The sequence below is a fragment of the Vidua chalybeata genome, chromosome 5 (assembly GCF_026979565.1).
Source record: "Vidua chalybeata isolate OUT-0048 chromosome 5, bVidCha1 merged haplotype, whole genome shotgun sequence".
NCBI classification, from domain to species: Eukaryota; Metazoa; Chordata; class Aves; order Passeriformes; family Viduidae; genus Vidua; species Vidua chalybeata.
In genome coordinates, this window is record NC_071534.1 from 24932405 (window position 1) to 24949705 (window position 17301).

The following is a 17301-nucleotide window of genomic DNA, read 5'->3' on the forward strand; positions in this document are numbered from 1 at the left end:
ATTTAAAAGAATCCATTTAACTTGTATTTGACAGCTAGAAGAATGCTGGTTGCTTGCTTGCTTTTAGATAGTGAGGTTAATGACCCTTCAAAAACAACTCCAAAATATGCTGTGGTGACATTCCATGAACAGTGAGGGCTGGGAGTTCCCTTTTAATTTCTTTTTTGGTAGTCAACAGTAAGGGAAATGATGGTTTCAGTAATTCATCTCCCTCTTCTTATACATGCATATCCAAGTGTCAAACTTTATATACTAAAGCAAAGCTAGAGCTGTACCCATATTCATCTGTGCCACTGCTGAACTCCCTGTTTTACCCAGGGATTCCTCACATAAATCATTAATATCTTGGTGGTTAAAATAATATTATATGCTTGCATATCCAAGTTTATTAACTTAGAATGAGTCTGTAAATAATGTGTAAATGTTGGAGGTAAAGGAAATGAAGCTATAAATGAAGAGCACAACAAATGAGCTACTGAAAAGATACACTGTTCATGTCACTGCTCTTGTAATATTGAAAGAAAAAAAAAGAATGGGCACACACTTGTTAAAAACATGTCTATTAAGAGACACATTTACAAGAATCAGTGTTTTACACAACTTTCTTTGGCCAAATTTCAATTTCAGTTTATATGGTCCTTCACCAGGTTAAGACTTCAACCAGTCTTCTAAACCATAACTGAGTTTTCACCTTATTCTGAAAAACAGTCAAGATTAAGCATATAATAAATTCAGGAGCTGAAGAAACAAGACCAAAAAATGATTTATCATCTGGGACTTCAGCTGAGGACAATCCCAATTTGTTTTTTGTTTCTGCAAAGATATAAACTCATTGCTAAATGAATGACCCTAATTACTGGACCTCCACTTTGAATTTTTTTTTAGATACAGCATGCATAAAAATATTTTTAAGGGGGAGAGAGAGGGAGGGAGGGAAGGGGGGGAGGAGAGGGGGAGAGAGAGGGAAAGGGGAGGGGGAAAGAGAGAGAAAGAGAGACAGAGAGATGCTCATAGGAAATGTAAACAACAGCCAGCTAGTAATTGAAAGAAATAATTGTTTCCCATTATCTCTGACAGGCAAAGCCTAGATTTAAAGTGAAATTGCAAAAACACAAATTATGCAAGACATGGTTTCCATCTAAGCAAAAGAAGCCTGTTTCTCTGAATGTTGCAGTTTCAGAGTTGAGTGCACTCATCTTGGGACAAGCTGCTAGCCAAGCTGGACCACATGTATTCCCACCAATTTTTTAACACTGCAAAAAATGCATTTGATTTTCACACAACTGGTAGCCAAAGCTTTGTCTAAATAGACATTGTCCATGCAATGCACGCATTTAATTTAAAGTATATTAGTCAATTGAAAACTGCACTACTCAGTGAGTTAATACCCTGTAGTTTCAACAGAATAAGGTTTCATAAGCAGTTCAAGGAGAAGAAGGCTAGTGGGAGACTAGTTTAAATGAAATAAAGCCTGTGAAAATAATTAATTACACCATGTACTCCCAAAACCTAATAAAAACAGAACAGTCAGAACAAGTCTCAAGCAAAGTGGCCAGCAGATACTCCAGGGAATGGATCTGGCCCCAGGACTGTGGCCTGGTTGGCCAGTAGGAAAGTGCTCTGGGCATGCTGGGAGCTGTGCAAGAGGACAGGCAGGCATGATCAGGCTTGGCAAGATTAGGTCAAGTGAAACATCGCATAAACATGATTGCAGAAATCACATCACTGACAATCTCCATCAATGTATCAGCAGGCTGAGCATTCAGAGTTTCACCATCATTGTGCAGATCCTCAGCTAAATAAATAGGCATGACCTGCTGAGCTGTGGTCCTGTGGCTCCAGCAGCGCCTGTGCTACCTGCAGCCACTCAAGTGAGATACTACTCTTACATGAAGGGAACACCTGGCACCTACCCAGCTGGCACCTACCTCAGATCCTGACCAGATCAGCAATGCAGGAGGTGTCTCCACAAGGAAGGAAAAAAGTCATTACCACCATCAGAGGGTTAACTTAGATGGGTTGAAGCCATGGCCTTGTCTCTGCAGTTGGAAGCACTGAGCTCTATACTTGGGCTGTTTGAAAAAACTCCTGCTCAAGCACAGACTGAAAGTTCTCCCAAGCTAGTTGCAAACTGGAGTTCTCCCCGTTCCATAGTTTTAAAAGCTTGTACGAATAAAAATAGTAAAACAAGCCATGGTCTTGACCCACCGTTTAGCACCTGTTGCACTTCAGCTCAGTTCCAAGCAGAAACTGCTAGAGCCTAAGGGTCAAGAGCAGGGGGGAAGCTGTGATTGATTGAATGTTTAATTGGGTTGTCATAGATCTTTTGATATCCAGCCCCCCAAAATTCTGCAGTACTCCAGAGCAGCTCTCCAGATTCAGTGTGACAGGAGTCAGTGATGTGCTGCTGTCAATAAGTACATACACTTCATGCTTACTTGCTTTGCCTAAAGTACAAATCATAAATAGTTGTATGTGACAAATTCCTCAGTATTGAACCTTCACGGCTGCCAAGCAGCATGCTGCACAACAGAACAAGGAGGGCTATAATTTTCTTTTCTTCGTTTTGTTATTTGACCTTCAATTTTTCAGTTGTCCTTGGATCGGTCTGGAACTAAATATAGTCTTTTCAGCATTATTTATATGTTTAACCCAAAGCTCCCCACATGTGTCAAGGGACTATCACAACACTCTTCTAAATTGTTTTAACAGCTTATTTTAAATTGAAAAATGTCATTTTTGAAAAACCATTGTCAATTAATTATGATTCCACAAACTCCAACCAGCTCTCTTGTGTTTTATAACAATTTGTTCACAGCCTACAAGACAAAGTCTCCAACTTGCTCAGAGAAAGCTTTGAAACTGCCTAGCCCTTGAAAATGCTGACTGATCTTTAAATGAACACAATGATAATGATTTTGGCCACCAGCTATTTACAAATGCAATGCAATTTAAAATTAAAACTCCCATAGATGGATCAGCTGCCTCCTTGGAGATCAACAGTCACAGGGGTTGAAGCATCCCTTAGTTTGTGGAGATACAATTCATTATTTAGAATTGGAACCAAAACCCACCACATTCAAAGGAAGTCATTAGTGTTTGGTTATATACAGTAATTCCTCCTGAACTGAGCAATATATTTTTCAGTCAAAAGGTCTTTCCTAAGCAAGGAAAAGACAAAACCGTCACTGTAATGATACTCTGTGAAACCTTGAGAAAGGACATTTTCCGCCTGGGGGTGGGGGTTGGGGGGTGGTTTTCTGGTGTCAATATCATCTACAGAGCTAACCAAAACAACAAAAAGCTGGGTGGGGGGACAGGTACAGGGGCACACATGGACACACACAATTTCTATCACGTAAGAGAAATTTCCCCTATATCATCACATTCTGCAAACAGCATCAATTTTCTTTTATTTACATAACCAGTGTGAGCAACTTCAGAGAAGGATTTATGGTGCAGCTTGGGTTTCTGTGTGGGTTGCTCTTTTACTGTATCAATATTATGTTTAACAACATTTTTCAGTCAGAAAAATGTCCGTGTGAAAGTTGAAAGGTGGGAGAATAATGTTCTCAGGTAACAAAGAAAAAAACCCACAATACTGTTTTATCGCTAGTCTAAGCAATGCAAGGCAAATTCAGCCTATGAATTTAAAGGGCTTGCACCAATAAATCAGCTTAGAGCTGTTATTTAAGAGTTCAGAATTCCTTGGATAATTAATGAGACAGGCTGTCCATGTAAACTTTACCAAAATGGTTTTACATCTTACAGTCAGCTCTATAACTTGACCCTAAAGAGTGCCACCCAGAAAAACAATCAGACACAGCTACCAAAAATTGCAACAAGATTTCCCATTGTGAACCATCCCCTTTAAATCCAGATTTTTAAAAGAACTAAGCACCTAAAATATTTCACTTCTGGGGGGGGGGGGGGGGGGAAATCAGCTATGTTATAACACAGCTTTCATTTCCTTAAAGCTCTGAGTTCAAGCTCCATAGATACTGCAAGCCTAAATGCTCAGACATAAGCAAATAACCTTGGGAAGCACTTTCACAAATATAAGTTTTTTTTTTTAAAAAAAACTATTCATGTGCACTTGTCAGTCAGGGAAATTTCTATTGAAATTTTTTTGCTACTCCCTAACTTTACCAGGGCAATTTAGCAAAGGAACAGAACTTGGTTCTCACACAAGTTTGAGACCCTGTTTTGATGATTCAGTAAACTCAGATTTAGGGCAAGAAGCCTCTGATTAAAACCATCTCAGCCATACCACACAAAGAATTGATTTGGTAGAAAAAAAGTTCTTTTACCTTAAATTTGTTAATATGGAAAAGTGAACTTCAAACCAGGTACAGCCTTTTTCTCCCAGTAGCATAGCAGAGATGGTATCAATTACCTGTCTTGCACCCCAGTTAGATAAATCAAAATTGTCTCATGTGCCCAGCCCTGTTCTGATGATCTCTGCCTCAGAGAATGATCTGGTGCTGATGAGTGTGAACCCACAGCCTGGTGCTGCAGTAACAGATCCTGGAGGGCTGCAGAGAGACTGCAGTTTTTCAAAAACACAGAACACATCAACACCAGAATGAAGATATACAAGGTAAAACTGAGGCAGTGTCATAAAATACACTCAGGGTCAATAGCTGACGTCTCTGTTATAAAAATTCTATTGGTTTTACCCAAAGTTATTTCCTTAGCTGATAGGAGTCATTTGGCTAGAGATGGGATAAGGGGGTTGCTTTGGGCACTGAACATGATCTCTCCAACGATCAGATCAGTTATGTTTGGTTGCTTATTTAGAAGTTGTTTGCCCTGAATCACTTGCTATGTGTTTATTTTTAAATGTCAGTGTATTCATATGTGGATACTTGCAAGGTGTTTACATGAAAGATCTCCGGAGCTTTTGGGATGTGAAACCACATTATTTTCCTTCAATTCTAAGCTGTGCTTTATCAAGATGACCAAAAGTAATGTTGCCAAATTTTACTGTCCTCCTGTTCCCCCACTAGTTCCAGGTTCCTTCACATCTCAGAGGCTACTCTTTATGACAAAAAGACAGCCCATTAATCTAGCAATGTTCAAACTTGTATCACCTTTCTCTGCCCCTGCAAGGATAGAAACTACTCCCCCAGGCTCCAGCTTAGGAACATCTGGCTTGGCCACCCTCCTCCTGTACAGAAGCATGTCTCAGGAGAGGGAGTTGAGCAGAAAGATTCTGCTGAGATAAGATATACTTGCAGCTACACCTCTGCCAAGGGCTGACCTGTGACTATTCCCAAGCTTCTTGAGATCCTGCCATACACTTTACCTACCAGCTCTTCATCCAGACAACCCTCTGCTCTTTCCCTTGCAAGATCTCCTTCCATGGCACCTCGGGGTGTCAACCCCACCACCTCTGCAACTATTGGCCATCCACCTCAGCCTTTGAGGTGTTCACCATGGCCAAACTAAAGGGAAGCAAGAGGTGCCATCAGCCAAGGGCTTACAACAGGCTTAAGGGGCCAATTCCTATTGCCTTCCACCAATCTCATGCCTGCAACAAGCTTGTGCCTAGCCTCAAAGCTGCTGCAGCACTGGAGGGGATCTCCTCACTGACACAGGGACACATGCAAGCACACACAGGGCAGCAAACTCTAAATGAGCCTTTTTTTTGTTGTATTCTCATCTCTGCCATGTTTATGAGGCACTCAGCCTCCCTCAGATTATTTCTGTCCCTCATCCTCCCATGGACAAATAGTCCAAACCCATTCGGAGGGAAGATGCAGTGGCTGTGACTGCAGAGTTCCTCCAGTATATCCTCTAGCATTGCTAAATTACACACTGTTAAACAACCAAGCATCTCAACTTTATTAGTAATCTTATTATTACAGCATTGTAAAAGAAAAAAAAAAAAAAAAGTGGGGTTTTTGTTTATTTTTTTTATGATGAAGCTGCCACTGTCTGGAGGAAACTTGTGCTTTGCAGACACGGAAAGGCACGCACGTATTTGATATGGTGCATTGCAAGCTGCATGGAATAGAAAGCAGCTGGAGGAAAATGGCTATAGAGAAATGGTTCTCCTGGGCATCATCTGTTGATTTGTTTTGTTTATAGAAGGAATGAGATTTTTATCTCTGCTCAAAATATAAAATGCTTCCATGGCACTGAGCTCACTGCTTGGCTATGCTCTCACTCAGGAACATAAATAAAAAGGGGGAGAATGAGGAAGAAAAAGGCTTTACTGCACAGAATCCTAGCAATGTCAAAAATTAAATAGAAAATGTCCACCAGTGACACAGTTAAAGCCTGAAAGAGGAACTAAGCCACCAAGCTACCATGGAAATAAAGGCCTTCTTACCACGCTTGTTAATGGTTAGAGTCTCCTCAAGCTGAGGAGGCAGGTTAGGGATAAACTACCCAAATCCCAATTTTCAAATCCCAGACTGAGTCCTGGCAGGATGAACATACTTACATTGTAAATACACCGGTCCTTATGATATTCATGGCCTGAGAAGGCACAGGTTCCTGCAGTCCTTCCACCATCTTGTGCCCACCATTAAAATTCCAAGCTCGCTCTGCAGCCTTGCTTGGGGAGGTCCCTCACTCCTCTGTGCCTGACACCCAGGATCTGATGGTCTCTTTCAGTTAATAACAGACAACATCTCTGTGTCCTAGGAGAACACCAGATGGCTGCTTTTCCACTCAAATTGAGAGCACTTCCATTCATATTAAACAAAAGTTACAACTCAGGAAAGAAAATATATTGTGAAATCACTGAATACTTAACTACTCCTAAAAATTTAAACTTTTTAAAAATTTAAAACACAACTACCAAGAGACACAACTGCCAAGAGACACAACTACACAATCTGTGAGAAATTACGTGAAGTCTAAAACTTTCTAGTAGACAAACAAATTTTAAAATACTATTCTTCTGAAATAGGAAAGGCTCAAGGTTTGTTGCCATATCTAGGAATAGTTCTCGTAAAACTGAGGATTCTTTATCTTTGTACCACCAATTCCTACCTCTGAAGAGGGGATGAGAGAGAGCAAGCCAGATACATAGAAGTGAAGGCTAGTGAATGTTACTCCAGAACAACCCTGTTTTACAAGCTACAAGAGGGGATCCGAAGCCTTTCTGGACCCACCAAGAGATGTTTGCTCTTTCCTGAAGCTGCTGGCCAGAGCTCTGACCTGAATGGCTACTAAGCAACTATTGGTCAACTCAGGGTCCCATACTGAGTACAGTTCATCATAGCATTCAGAGACATTAATCAGTCCAGTACAATAAGGTTACACTCACTGAAATCTATCCTAACATAAATATGCAGCTTCTCAGTTTTGCTACTATGAAGCTTGTACTGAGAACTTTTTGGGAAAGATTGCTTCATCATAAGCCATGATAAGTATTTCAGAAAATCTTAAAACTGAGATTTGTTAAAGTCTTTAGAGAACAAACAGATCATATCAATATTTTAAAGATGGAAGAGGGCCCTTGCAGTTTTTGACCACCATAACTCTGTCTGTCATGCTAGCATGCATTCCACTGAAGATCCTTTAGCTGCTCCTTCCTCTCCCAGGATGGCTTTATTTCATGTCTTTCCCACATTTCAAACCACGTGCCTCGACAACCTCTTCAATTGTTGTAGCTCTACTGAAAGGGTGTTTACATAAAAGCTCTTTGGAGCTTTTTGGATGACAAACCACAAACATGCATGCACAGATTACATCAGATTTATTGCCACCAAGTAAACTAAAACAATACCGAGGGTTATAGGTTCAGAATTCTGCCAAGAGTTCTCATTCAAGAGCATTCATTCAGCTGGAGCTTGTGATCATACAATTACCAACTACTCATCTCCTCTAAAGTCTACTGCCTTTTCATCCTTCCGATGCCCTCAACTCATAAAAAGCATCACAAGGTTTTTAGTGGCTGAAAAGAACTATTCTTTCCAAGGAAGTAGACTTTACTTTGTCCATATAAGCAAGCACACAGACATCACCCCATTTCCTACTCCCAACACATATCTCAGTTCAGCTCCTTTCTTCCAGCCTCAATTTGCCCTCATATACTTGACCTCAATCTGTAACAACCATCTGCAAATTTATGGAGTCATATCTCGCTGTCCCCAGTCATTCTTTCCAGTCTTTTCCCTGCTATTGCTGGGCATCCATCTTCTTTTCCTATCCAAGTAAAAAAAAAATAATATTACAAGTTTTGCCCTTTTCCTTGTTTGCTGCTTCCTTGCTCCTCCAACAACTTCACAGGTTCTGCAGAACCATGAAAGCAGCACCTAGCCAGGAAAGAAACTACCAAAGGAATGGAAATTAAGAATCTCCCTCATGCTAGATGATCCCTTCATTAAAACTCTTCGTATTCCTATTGGCCTGCACATCACTCCAATCATATATAACACATGTCAAATAAACAAGTAAAGCTTAAAAAAAAATTGTCACCAATGTAAGCATTGGCATATAAAGCAAGAGAAGGAAGAGGCAGACATGGAACATCATTTTCTCAAGCTCCTCTGCTATTCCTGGAAAAGTGAAATAAATGCATATCCAAACCCAAACCAGAAAATATTTTGAGCTCTTTCAGCTGCTTCACAGCAGTTAGCACACACTGAGCTCATGGAACAGTAAATTTTGTTTTCAATAGGGAAAAAAAAAACAAAAAGAGAACTAGGGAGATAAGAGAGAGAAAAATCCATCTAAAGATTTTGGGTGTATCAAGGGGAACTGATAAAAAACAATTTCTCAATAATAATATTAAAATATTTTAAAATATTTTTTAGACAGCTCCATTAAATACTATATAAAATTCCCCTACAGAAAAGCAAGGCATGGCAATCAAAGGCATAAATTACCTGTGAGCCAGCAGTGAGGACAAAACAAACATTGGTATGGATGAAATCTAATGCAAAGACAAAAAGGAGTGAAGAAGAATATGGGCAATTTTTTAAAATGATGGGAGCAATGTTAAAGGAGACAAGAAAAAAAAGAGAGCATAGATCTGTATTTCAGCACTCTGAGGAGTTCTAACCTGTCAAAACTACAAATTGTTTTAACTTTTCATTTAAGAGGGAGCAAAGGCAGGCTGGCAGGACACTTTGTGTGCTATCTGAAAGTGAAGTGACAAAAATCCACACACCCTGGAGCACAGGAGGAACAACAAGTTCCCCCAGTGCAGGGCAGTCACAGGAACTGCAGTATGCACCCCTGGGGTTCGGGGAAGAGCAGAGCTCATGGCAGTATTTGAAGACTTTGCAGCAGACCTGAGAGGCCCCTCTGAGCCTGGCAATTAAATGCAAAGACACAGCAAGAGACAGCCCCAGTGCAATGGATGGAGTGCTGCACTGCTTGCAGAGCCTTCTCTCTGAGGAACTTGTTTACATTGCCTTCTCCCATCATCTAATTTCAATTCCATTTAAAGCACCACCAGCAGGGTATTAAGTTCCTCATGTTCCTAATACTGTCAGTAGATGGAGGCAGGAGCTCCTAGAAGATAATTTAGAGTACCCAAAATCAATTTGAGAGGGGCCCAAATATCCCCAAGTTAAACAAAGCAACCTACCCAAAGGCAAAGACCAGATCAAAACTTAGAACCAAACTGTAGGTCCAGAAGAGCTGAGTAAAACTCCAGAGCAGGCTCCCAGGCAGAAGTTGCCTGATGGAGAAGTCAGAGTACTTCCATCCCTTGCTGGTCCCTCCTGCCTATGCAACCCAGCTGAGACTAGACCCAGGCCATTCCAAGCCCCACGGGAGGTGGAAGCAGAAATTGGACGGCTCAGGGGCTGAGTTCAGCTCCTGTTTGCTCTTGAGCTATTTGTGTGCATTATCCAGCTTTGCAGCTCACTCCATTGGACATGGATCTAGAGACCATAGCAGAACACAGATAAATATACCAGGTTTGTGAAAGGAAGCCATCCTATCCCTGAAGGTCTGCCTTTACATACTATTTAGGCTCCAATCTCCACTCACTAAAATCAAACTATACTTTAATTTGGGATTTAATGGAGAAAGGCATGAAAAAAATTCAGGGCAAAACAAAAACCACAAGGAATGAATAGGCTGGAGATTGAGATTTTACAGATTTTTTAGGATAAAGTGCACCTTCACAAAAGCAAAAAATGCAACAACCACTTGAGGGCCTTCAAATAAACACTGCTGGGCATGTAATCCCTAAATTGAAAACAAAACAAAATGAGCAGAGACGGTTTCTGAGTTTTGTAGTGCAGTGCAACAAAGCAACACCACAACTGCACAGCATGAAAGGCCCAACACTTGTTTGGATAACCAAGGGGTTATAACAGCCTCTGAGTATACCCCAGAGAACCTAGGGACTGAAGCTGCAATAGCAACAAGAGAAAACTGCTCTGCTTCTTCCCCCAAAAGTAAGATAACTTTGTTTACTTAAAAGCAGCATCATCAGGGCACTGAGTGAACTTCATTCTGGATGATCAAATCTACACGAATCTACTTTGTTTTCAGAGGAATAAAGTATTTAGTCATATGTGGTATGGCACCTTTCCCAATTATAATTCAGTAATTTATTCTGTTCCTTCTCAAGCTCACCTAGAGATGCTTGATTTAGACAAGGCCATATATTGCACAGCTGTGGGATCAAATTATGTTTGACACATTAGTGGGAATTACAGATTTGCTTGATGTGAAACTGCATGACAAAGACAATTCAGAATCTTTTAGATTTTCTTCTGTCATCAACAGTGGTTTGCTGATGTTTCCTGTTGAGTCAGATCCTTCTAGCTTTTCTGATGGGACATTCAAATGAAGGGGAGGGAAGCAGAATGATTTCCACTGATAATGGCCATTTTAGGAAAAAAATTTAAAAAATAGAAACACCAGCTGGGGTTAACAGAAGATTAAAAACCCCAAAATTCCCCAGCCTTCTGACCCTGTAAACCTGATGCTGGGCTTACTGCAAACTGAGAAGCTACAAGGATGTAATAGGGGAAGCCTCATTAGGGACCATAGCCTGAGATTTCAGCTCAGAGGTCAGGCTTTGCCGGTCAGAAGGATGTGGGAGACAGAGACAAGTCCAGCAGCCAGAGTCCAGCAGCAGTACAGGAGCACCAGCCCCTGAGCACTCTGTGTCTACAGAGCTGTGCCTTCTGCCAGAAAGGAAAATGAGAGGCTTTGACACCTGAGCATTAGGATGCCTCTCTGAACCTCTCACCTTGAAGAGCCTGATAGAAGAGCAGAGCTGTACATCCTTCTGAGTGTTTGTTGATGCTCCACACCCAGGCCTGTTTCCAGCCATAGTGGTCTTAACAGCCCTGTGCCTTTGATGGCAGATGAAGTGGCAGGTGAAAAACTTAGGCCTACCTACCCAGAAAGGATGCAAGTTTTATAGTGCCTGTGTTGCATCCTGGGGTTCGGGTTTAGATTAGGGGTTTTTAATTTGTATTGGATAGCCAAGTTCTGTAATCCTGCACACCCCCCATGTTTTCCCCTCCCCGCGGTGGTTCGGTCCTCGCTGCGTGCTATTGGAGCTTACCCCAGTCACTCCTGCAGACACTCCCCATCCTCTCCAGAGAGTTCCCTGCCAGTCACCCCAATCCCGCATCCCCATTAGCCCAGGGACCTGGTAACTGCCCCAGCCCCGTCTCGGTTGGTCGCTGTGGTCGACGTCACCGCCATGGCAGCCGCCTCTATTGGGCAGGAGGCTGTGCGTCCTCTCATCCCGCCCCCCATAAAATCCTACCCCACCAGAACCCAGGCGCCATTTTCTCCCATGCGAGTGCCGGGAGCGGTCGCGTCTTTCCACCGAACCGCGCGGCGTGACCAATAAACCGTTCCTGCCCAGCACGGAGTAAATGGACAAATTCCTTACCTCTTTGCCGGATCCCTAGTGCACAGTAACAGAGGCTGGCCAGCCCACGCACCCGAGACACGGAGCCGTGTCCGAGAACCCGCGGCAGCAAACCCCAGCAGCACGTGGAAGCTATGCCACAGCCAGGCTCCCGGGGAGAACAAAGCAAACGTCGCATGCCTGTCCCTGAGTCTATTCAGAAGTATTATGTGTTAGGGAGAATAATCTACTTCCCTTATAACTGCACTCAGACCATAAACCTAGAGCTCTAGATGCCAAGTAACTTTTGTAAATAGTGATCTTTTGAGGGGCAAAAGTTGGTCCAAGATCTAGTATTAGGTGGCATTTACTTTAGGAAAAAAAAAAAAAAGAAGTTTTAGCTAACTCAATCCCAAACAGTAAGGTTCTGCAAAACCTTATGACCAGAATGCAAAACCTTAAAACCAGACTGAAGTTTTTCCTGGAGAAAGATGACCTCTAAACTTTCCCTTTAGAGCCCTTTCCAAAACCACAGATGCAAAGTAATGCCAAACAAGCAATGGTGTTGAAGTGACCTGTATGGAAATACTACCTTGTCCTGAGATCAACTTCTGATGTGGTTTAGTGCAGGTATGGCACCAACTGATAAATTCTAACACATGTGCCCTATTGCCTGTCCTCATCCAACTGTATGTAAATGACTTAAGATCAGAGGAGGAAAAATATTAAGTTTAGTTTTCATTCTTTTTTATCAGAGACTGCAAATTCTTTGGGTCAGAATTTACTTGTTCTGCACTGGGTGGGTAGTACCTTGATCTAGGGAGACCCCAATCTCTAAGTCTCTCTATACTTGTCTCTAGCACAAGTAATCATTAATATTACTTCAATGTAAAAATGACATCTTTCTGAATTACTTAGCTTTTCAGAAACAGACAGAACACCACTAGTTTATGTTTTGCTATGTTTGAAAGCATGCAATTAGACATGGATCTTACAAACATAAACAAACACTCCCATCCAACGAACATGTTTCTAAAAAACCCCAGGTTTGTTTAGACAAGAGGTTGATAATCCAGTTTGAACACAGGTATCTGAATGCTGTGACAGCTTCTTCATAATGCTCAGCTTATGGTACATTAAACTTTAAAGCAAGATAAACTCCTGCTTTCATTTTATCAAACATCTACCCAGACAGCAAAAGGAAAGATACAAAGCAATGTTTGCAGCCACAGCCAAGCATGGGATATCCAACTCAGCATATGTTTGAAATGAAAATGAACAATATGTTGCATAGATATACTACTGTATTTTTCAATAGAGAATATCACTGGGGTTTGTAAATGTTAACCTCTTTCTTCCCTTAAGAGTTTGGTTTTCTTTCATACCTAAAAAAAAAAAACCCTGAGATTCACAGAGATTAGGCAAATAGAGACAGCAGTGCTTGTAATTGAGGAAAAAAGTGCTCTTAAAAGAAACTGTTCTGATAATCAGTTTGGGTGGAAAAAATCACAGCAGAGGACACAGACAAGACATTTTTTAAGAGCACTAAGTGTTGTGCCACTGGTATTACTGAACTTTGGTAGTTAGCCATATTATGCCCTTTTGTGGTCAATAAAACAGCAACCTGTCTATCACAATAATAATGATATAGTAGCAGACATCCAAGAATCCATGATAAGAAATCTGCAAGAAGAGACCTTTACCTACAGAGAACAAATAGCAAGAATGGGGAGGCTAGCAGATGACTAAATCCTTCAGGAATGGGGGATAGTGAAGAGGCTTGAGCAGCCTCTTAATTTAACAGATTACCAAAAAACCAACTTCCCAATCAAATCCAAATAGACTGTGTACCCAGAAAGCTTCACAGGTCTTTCTACTCCCAACATTTAATCAACTCCCTTACAAAGCCTCTCCTTAGAGCTGACTTAAGGTCATGTAGAAGACAAACACTGAGAGGTTATAGTTGCTTCCACTGATTTAAAATTGACACATTACACTACAAGCATCATCTTCATATTACACTGATGACAATGCATGAGAAATCAGGGATGTGCTATTACAAAATTTGTTATAAAGAGTTATTGATGATCTTCATTGTACCATAAATAACAGCCTAAAAATGATCAAATCATCCAAGTTTCTTCCTAATACTTGCATCTTCCCTGTAAGTTTATTTTTATGCAGCTACAGCCTTCCTCCCTTTCCCAATCAACCCTTTCTTCTCTCCCTCTTTCATATGACCTCACCATACCCAAAAATGTGAAGAGATTGGTTTTATCACAGTTTAGCAAGATACCACCTGCCAGCTGAACTGTGACAAATCCCAGCTGGCCTTACAATACACACACTCACAGGGACTGAGGCTGAGCCGATGGACAGCAGCTCAAGGCTGTCATTTAAACCACTGAGTACCCTCATCCACAAAAATCGTGCTAAGGAAGAGCTCAATAACATGAATGTTGCCATGACCACGTTCCTATTCTAGTGTGCATTAGATCTTTTTACTCTCTTCTCTACCTGCAACTGCCTTCTGTTGAGCCTTACTAAGTCTTTTACAGCCAACAAGGTGGACAAACTGCCTGTTCTTTGTACTCACATAACAGATGACACAACATGACCCCAATCAATCATAAGCTAACAAAACTTACAACAGCAAATATTCATTCCTCCCTTTCCCCAGGACTGCCCTTCTGAAAAGACACAATCCTGGAAGAAAAAGCTAAAAAAAAAATAAATTAAGTAGTTATTAAAAAATTAGGATAAGGCTTATAAAGAAAACCTCAAAGGAACCTTAAGAGTTATTACGTTATTATTACTCCTGCCATACACAATACTCCTGTTTTCTAACTCCTAGAAGAGCCAGATAATCAAGTACACAACATGATTGTAATAAAAACATTCTCTAGAATTAGAGACCTGCATTTCTATTAGTAACTATTTTACACACTGTTCAAATAATTCCTTGAACCCAAGGTTTCAGTCATGAATAAAGGAAGATGTGAGCATGCTTTGAGTTTTACTGATTTGTTTAAACATGCAGGTAGTATAAAAAATTCCAAAAAAATAGATTCAAATTAGAAAGTTGGCAAGTTTGAACAACTACCACACTTGCAGATGTGCTTCAAGACTTTAACCTTACAGGCTCAGGCAGTGCATTTTACTGAGATAAAGAGATGTGAACAGCTCAGCCACCAGGCAAACCTACCAACAGCCCATAGCTTATTTCATTGCAAGTTTAATCATTGCCAGCTGCCCATTGGAAGAATGATCTATAGGCATCCATATTTAACAAGCTACTTAAAAATAAACTTGAATCTGTAGATCAACAAGATGGATTAGTATAAGCATTGGCAGCTACAAGTATAAAACACTTTTCCCATATAAAACTTCTGCTGCCTTTTCTTGATGCTTTCACAGAAGTCACCTTCAGCCAGGAAAGCAGACATACTGAATGGGGTGTCTCTACTGTTAGACAATTTCCCACCTCACTGCTAAGTTGAACTTTTTGAAACTTTTATGGTAGGCCCTCAGTTTAGCAGTAACTGACCACAGCCACAAGTCTGGTTTAACTTTGCAATTAGAGTTAGCTTTGTTAATGGCAAGACCAAATGTGCACTAAACCACCATGTCTTAACTTCAAGGGGAGGAACAGCCTTTCCTAAACTGAACCAGAAAATGAGGCCCTGGGCAAACACACACCAGACAGTACCTAAGATTTACAAGATCAGTTCCAGGTCTTTGGAGATCTCAGCACATCTGGACACGAGCTATGTGGAAGTATCAGGCTATTTCAAATGATTCACAGGTGGCCAGATCTCAACTGATCTGCAGCTTTTCTGAACTGTGGATGTGCCTCTGTCCTCCCTCTCTCCCCCTTAATCTCATAGAGATGCACAGGTCTACAGCTAAACAATGATCTAGAGCTACTGTTCTTTTTCCCAATAAAATTCAGAGGAGGTAGGAATTGGATGTTTGCAATTATTTGGGCAGATCTTGTTAAGAAAGCAGGCTCACCCGCCTATTTGATACAGCAACACACATCAAGTATGGGTTTGACTCTTTTTAGTCTCTCTAGGCCTTCTCTGAACACAGAATAAAGTTGAACAAAGCTCAACAGGGTGAAAGAATGACAAAATAGATGCAAAGTGATCTGTCATTTACATTGCTACAACCATTGTGCTAAACTAATGGTGCCATCACTATTCTCTTCTAGGATAGCTTTGGATTTTTGCTGGATTTTTTTTTTTCTGCAACAGTCCATAAAACCTTTTCTTGAACACCCATACAATTGCGAAAAGCCCCATTATTTTACTGGAAGGCAGGATTTGAAGAGAAATGCAAGTGGAAAGTCAGAAAAACACTCCCAGTTCAGCTAATATAATTTGTGAAAGAAATTGTCAGGACAGGGGGGAGATTGTTTTGGTTTTTTTTTTTTTAGCACAGCTCACTGCATTGCCTACTATGCTAACCATTACAGTTGCTGTTATTCTGATTTGTGTCTACAAGTCAGTGTGGAAAGAACAAGAAAGGAAATTCAAGCAGCAGTTAAAGTAAGTGTCTGTACACATAAGCCAAAGAACAAGTGTGCAGCACAGTAGAGAGAAGAGGTCCAACAAGTACTTGGTTTCTTTTTGACCTGGACCAACGTTCCTGCTGCCCAAAGAAATTAATAGGAAACCAACAAATAAGTTCTTAACTTAGAAGACAATTTTTGTTAGCATTTGGTAAAGCACTTACAAGACAATATTGCAAGGAGAAAACTCTCTAAAAGCATAATGAGTTTTGTGAGTATTTATTGCAGTCTCTTGTTCCAAACCAACTCCCCCTCCATTTCCCTCCTAGGAAATTACCTTCCAGTTTCCCCTCATGGATGAGACTCTACAGATGCTGGGTTTCAGCAGGGTTTGTGTCTGATGTGCAACCCATCTCACCACTATAACTTACCAATACAGCAGGACCAGAAAGATTGCCAGCAAAGCCAGGGTGACCGTGGTACTGTTCATTTCTAGGGAGGCAAGTGCCAGAAGATCTACAGGCTCCATTTTCCTCCACTACAGCTCCAGCCTTGAGTGCTGTGTGCAGGGGAAAGCCTCCACAAGGGCTGATAAAGCCTTCCACAGCTAAATGAATGACATCTGCAACAGAACAGGAACCGAGAGCAAAAACATGTCAAGCACAGACTGCAAACCTTTCCTCTTCTCATCAACTGCACACTCTGAGACAGAACTCAAGGTTCCTTGAATGGCAGAATGTAGCAATTTCCCCCCTCCCACTGTTGCTGACTGTCATGCCAATAAATATTTACATATCCACCGCTTGAGACATCAGCGTTGCTGAATAGGTTTTTAGACCTCAACTATGGGAATCTGGGGAATGTGTGGGGAAAATAAATGGGGAAGACAGCCTGACCATGTTACAGATCATGGAAGAAAAATATAAAGGCTCTTCAGGGGTGCCCTGACATACAAACAGTAGAGTTCTCTAACGTAACTAAAATAGAGTATTTTTGC

The 17301-nt window shown here is 41.1% G+C and overlaps 1 protein-coding gene across 3 annotated transcripts in view; it reads right to left on the bottom strand.

Annotated features, from left to right (window-relative positions):
* TBXAS1 (thromboxane A synthase 1) overlaps positions 1-16949 on the bottom strand; it is a 228095-nt gene extending 211146 nt beyond the window's left edge. The window contains exon 1 of one of the 3 annotated variants that reach the window (XM_053943898.1): positions 16736-16949. In XM_053943898.1, coding sequence (XP_053799873.1) covers positions 16736-16833 — 98 coding nt within the window. In that variant the 5' untranslated portion in view covers positions 16834-16949. The remainder of the gene's footprint in view (positions 1-16735) is intronic. The other 2 variants (XM_053943897.1, XM_053943901.1) reach the window with 2 other exon arrangements.
* Between the last annotated feature and the right edge of the window lie 352 nt (positions 16950-17301).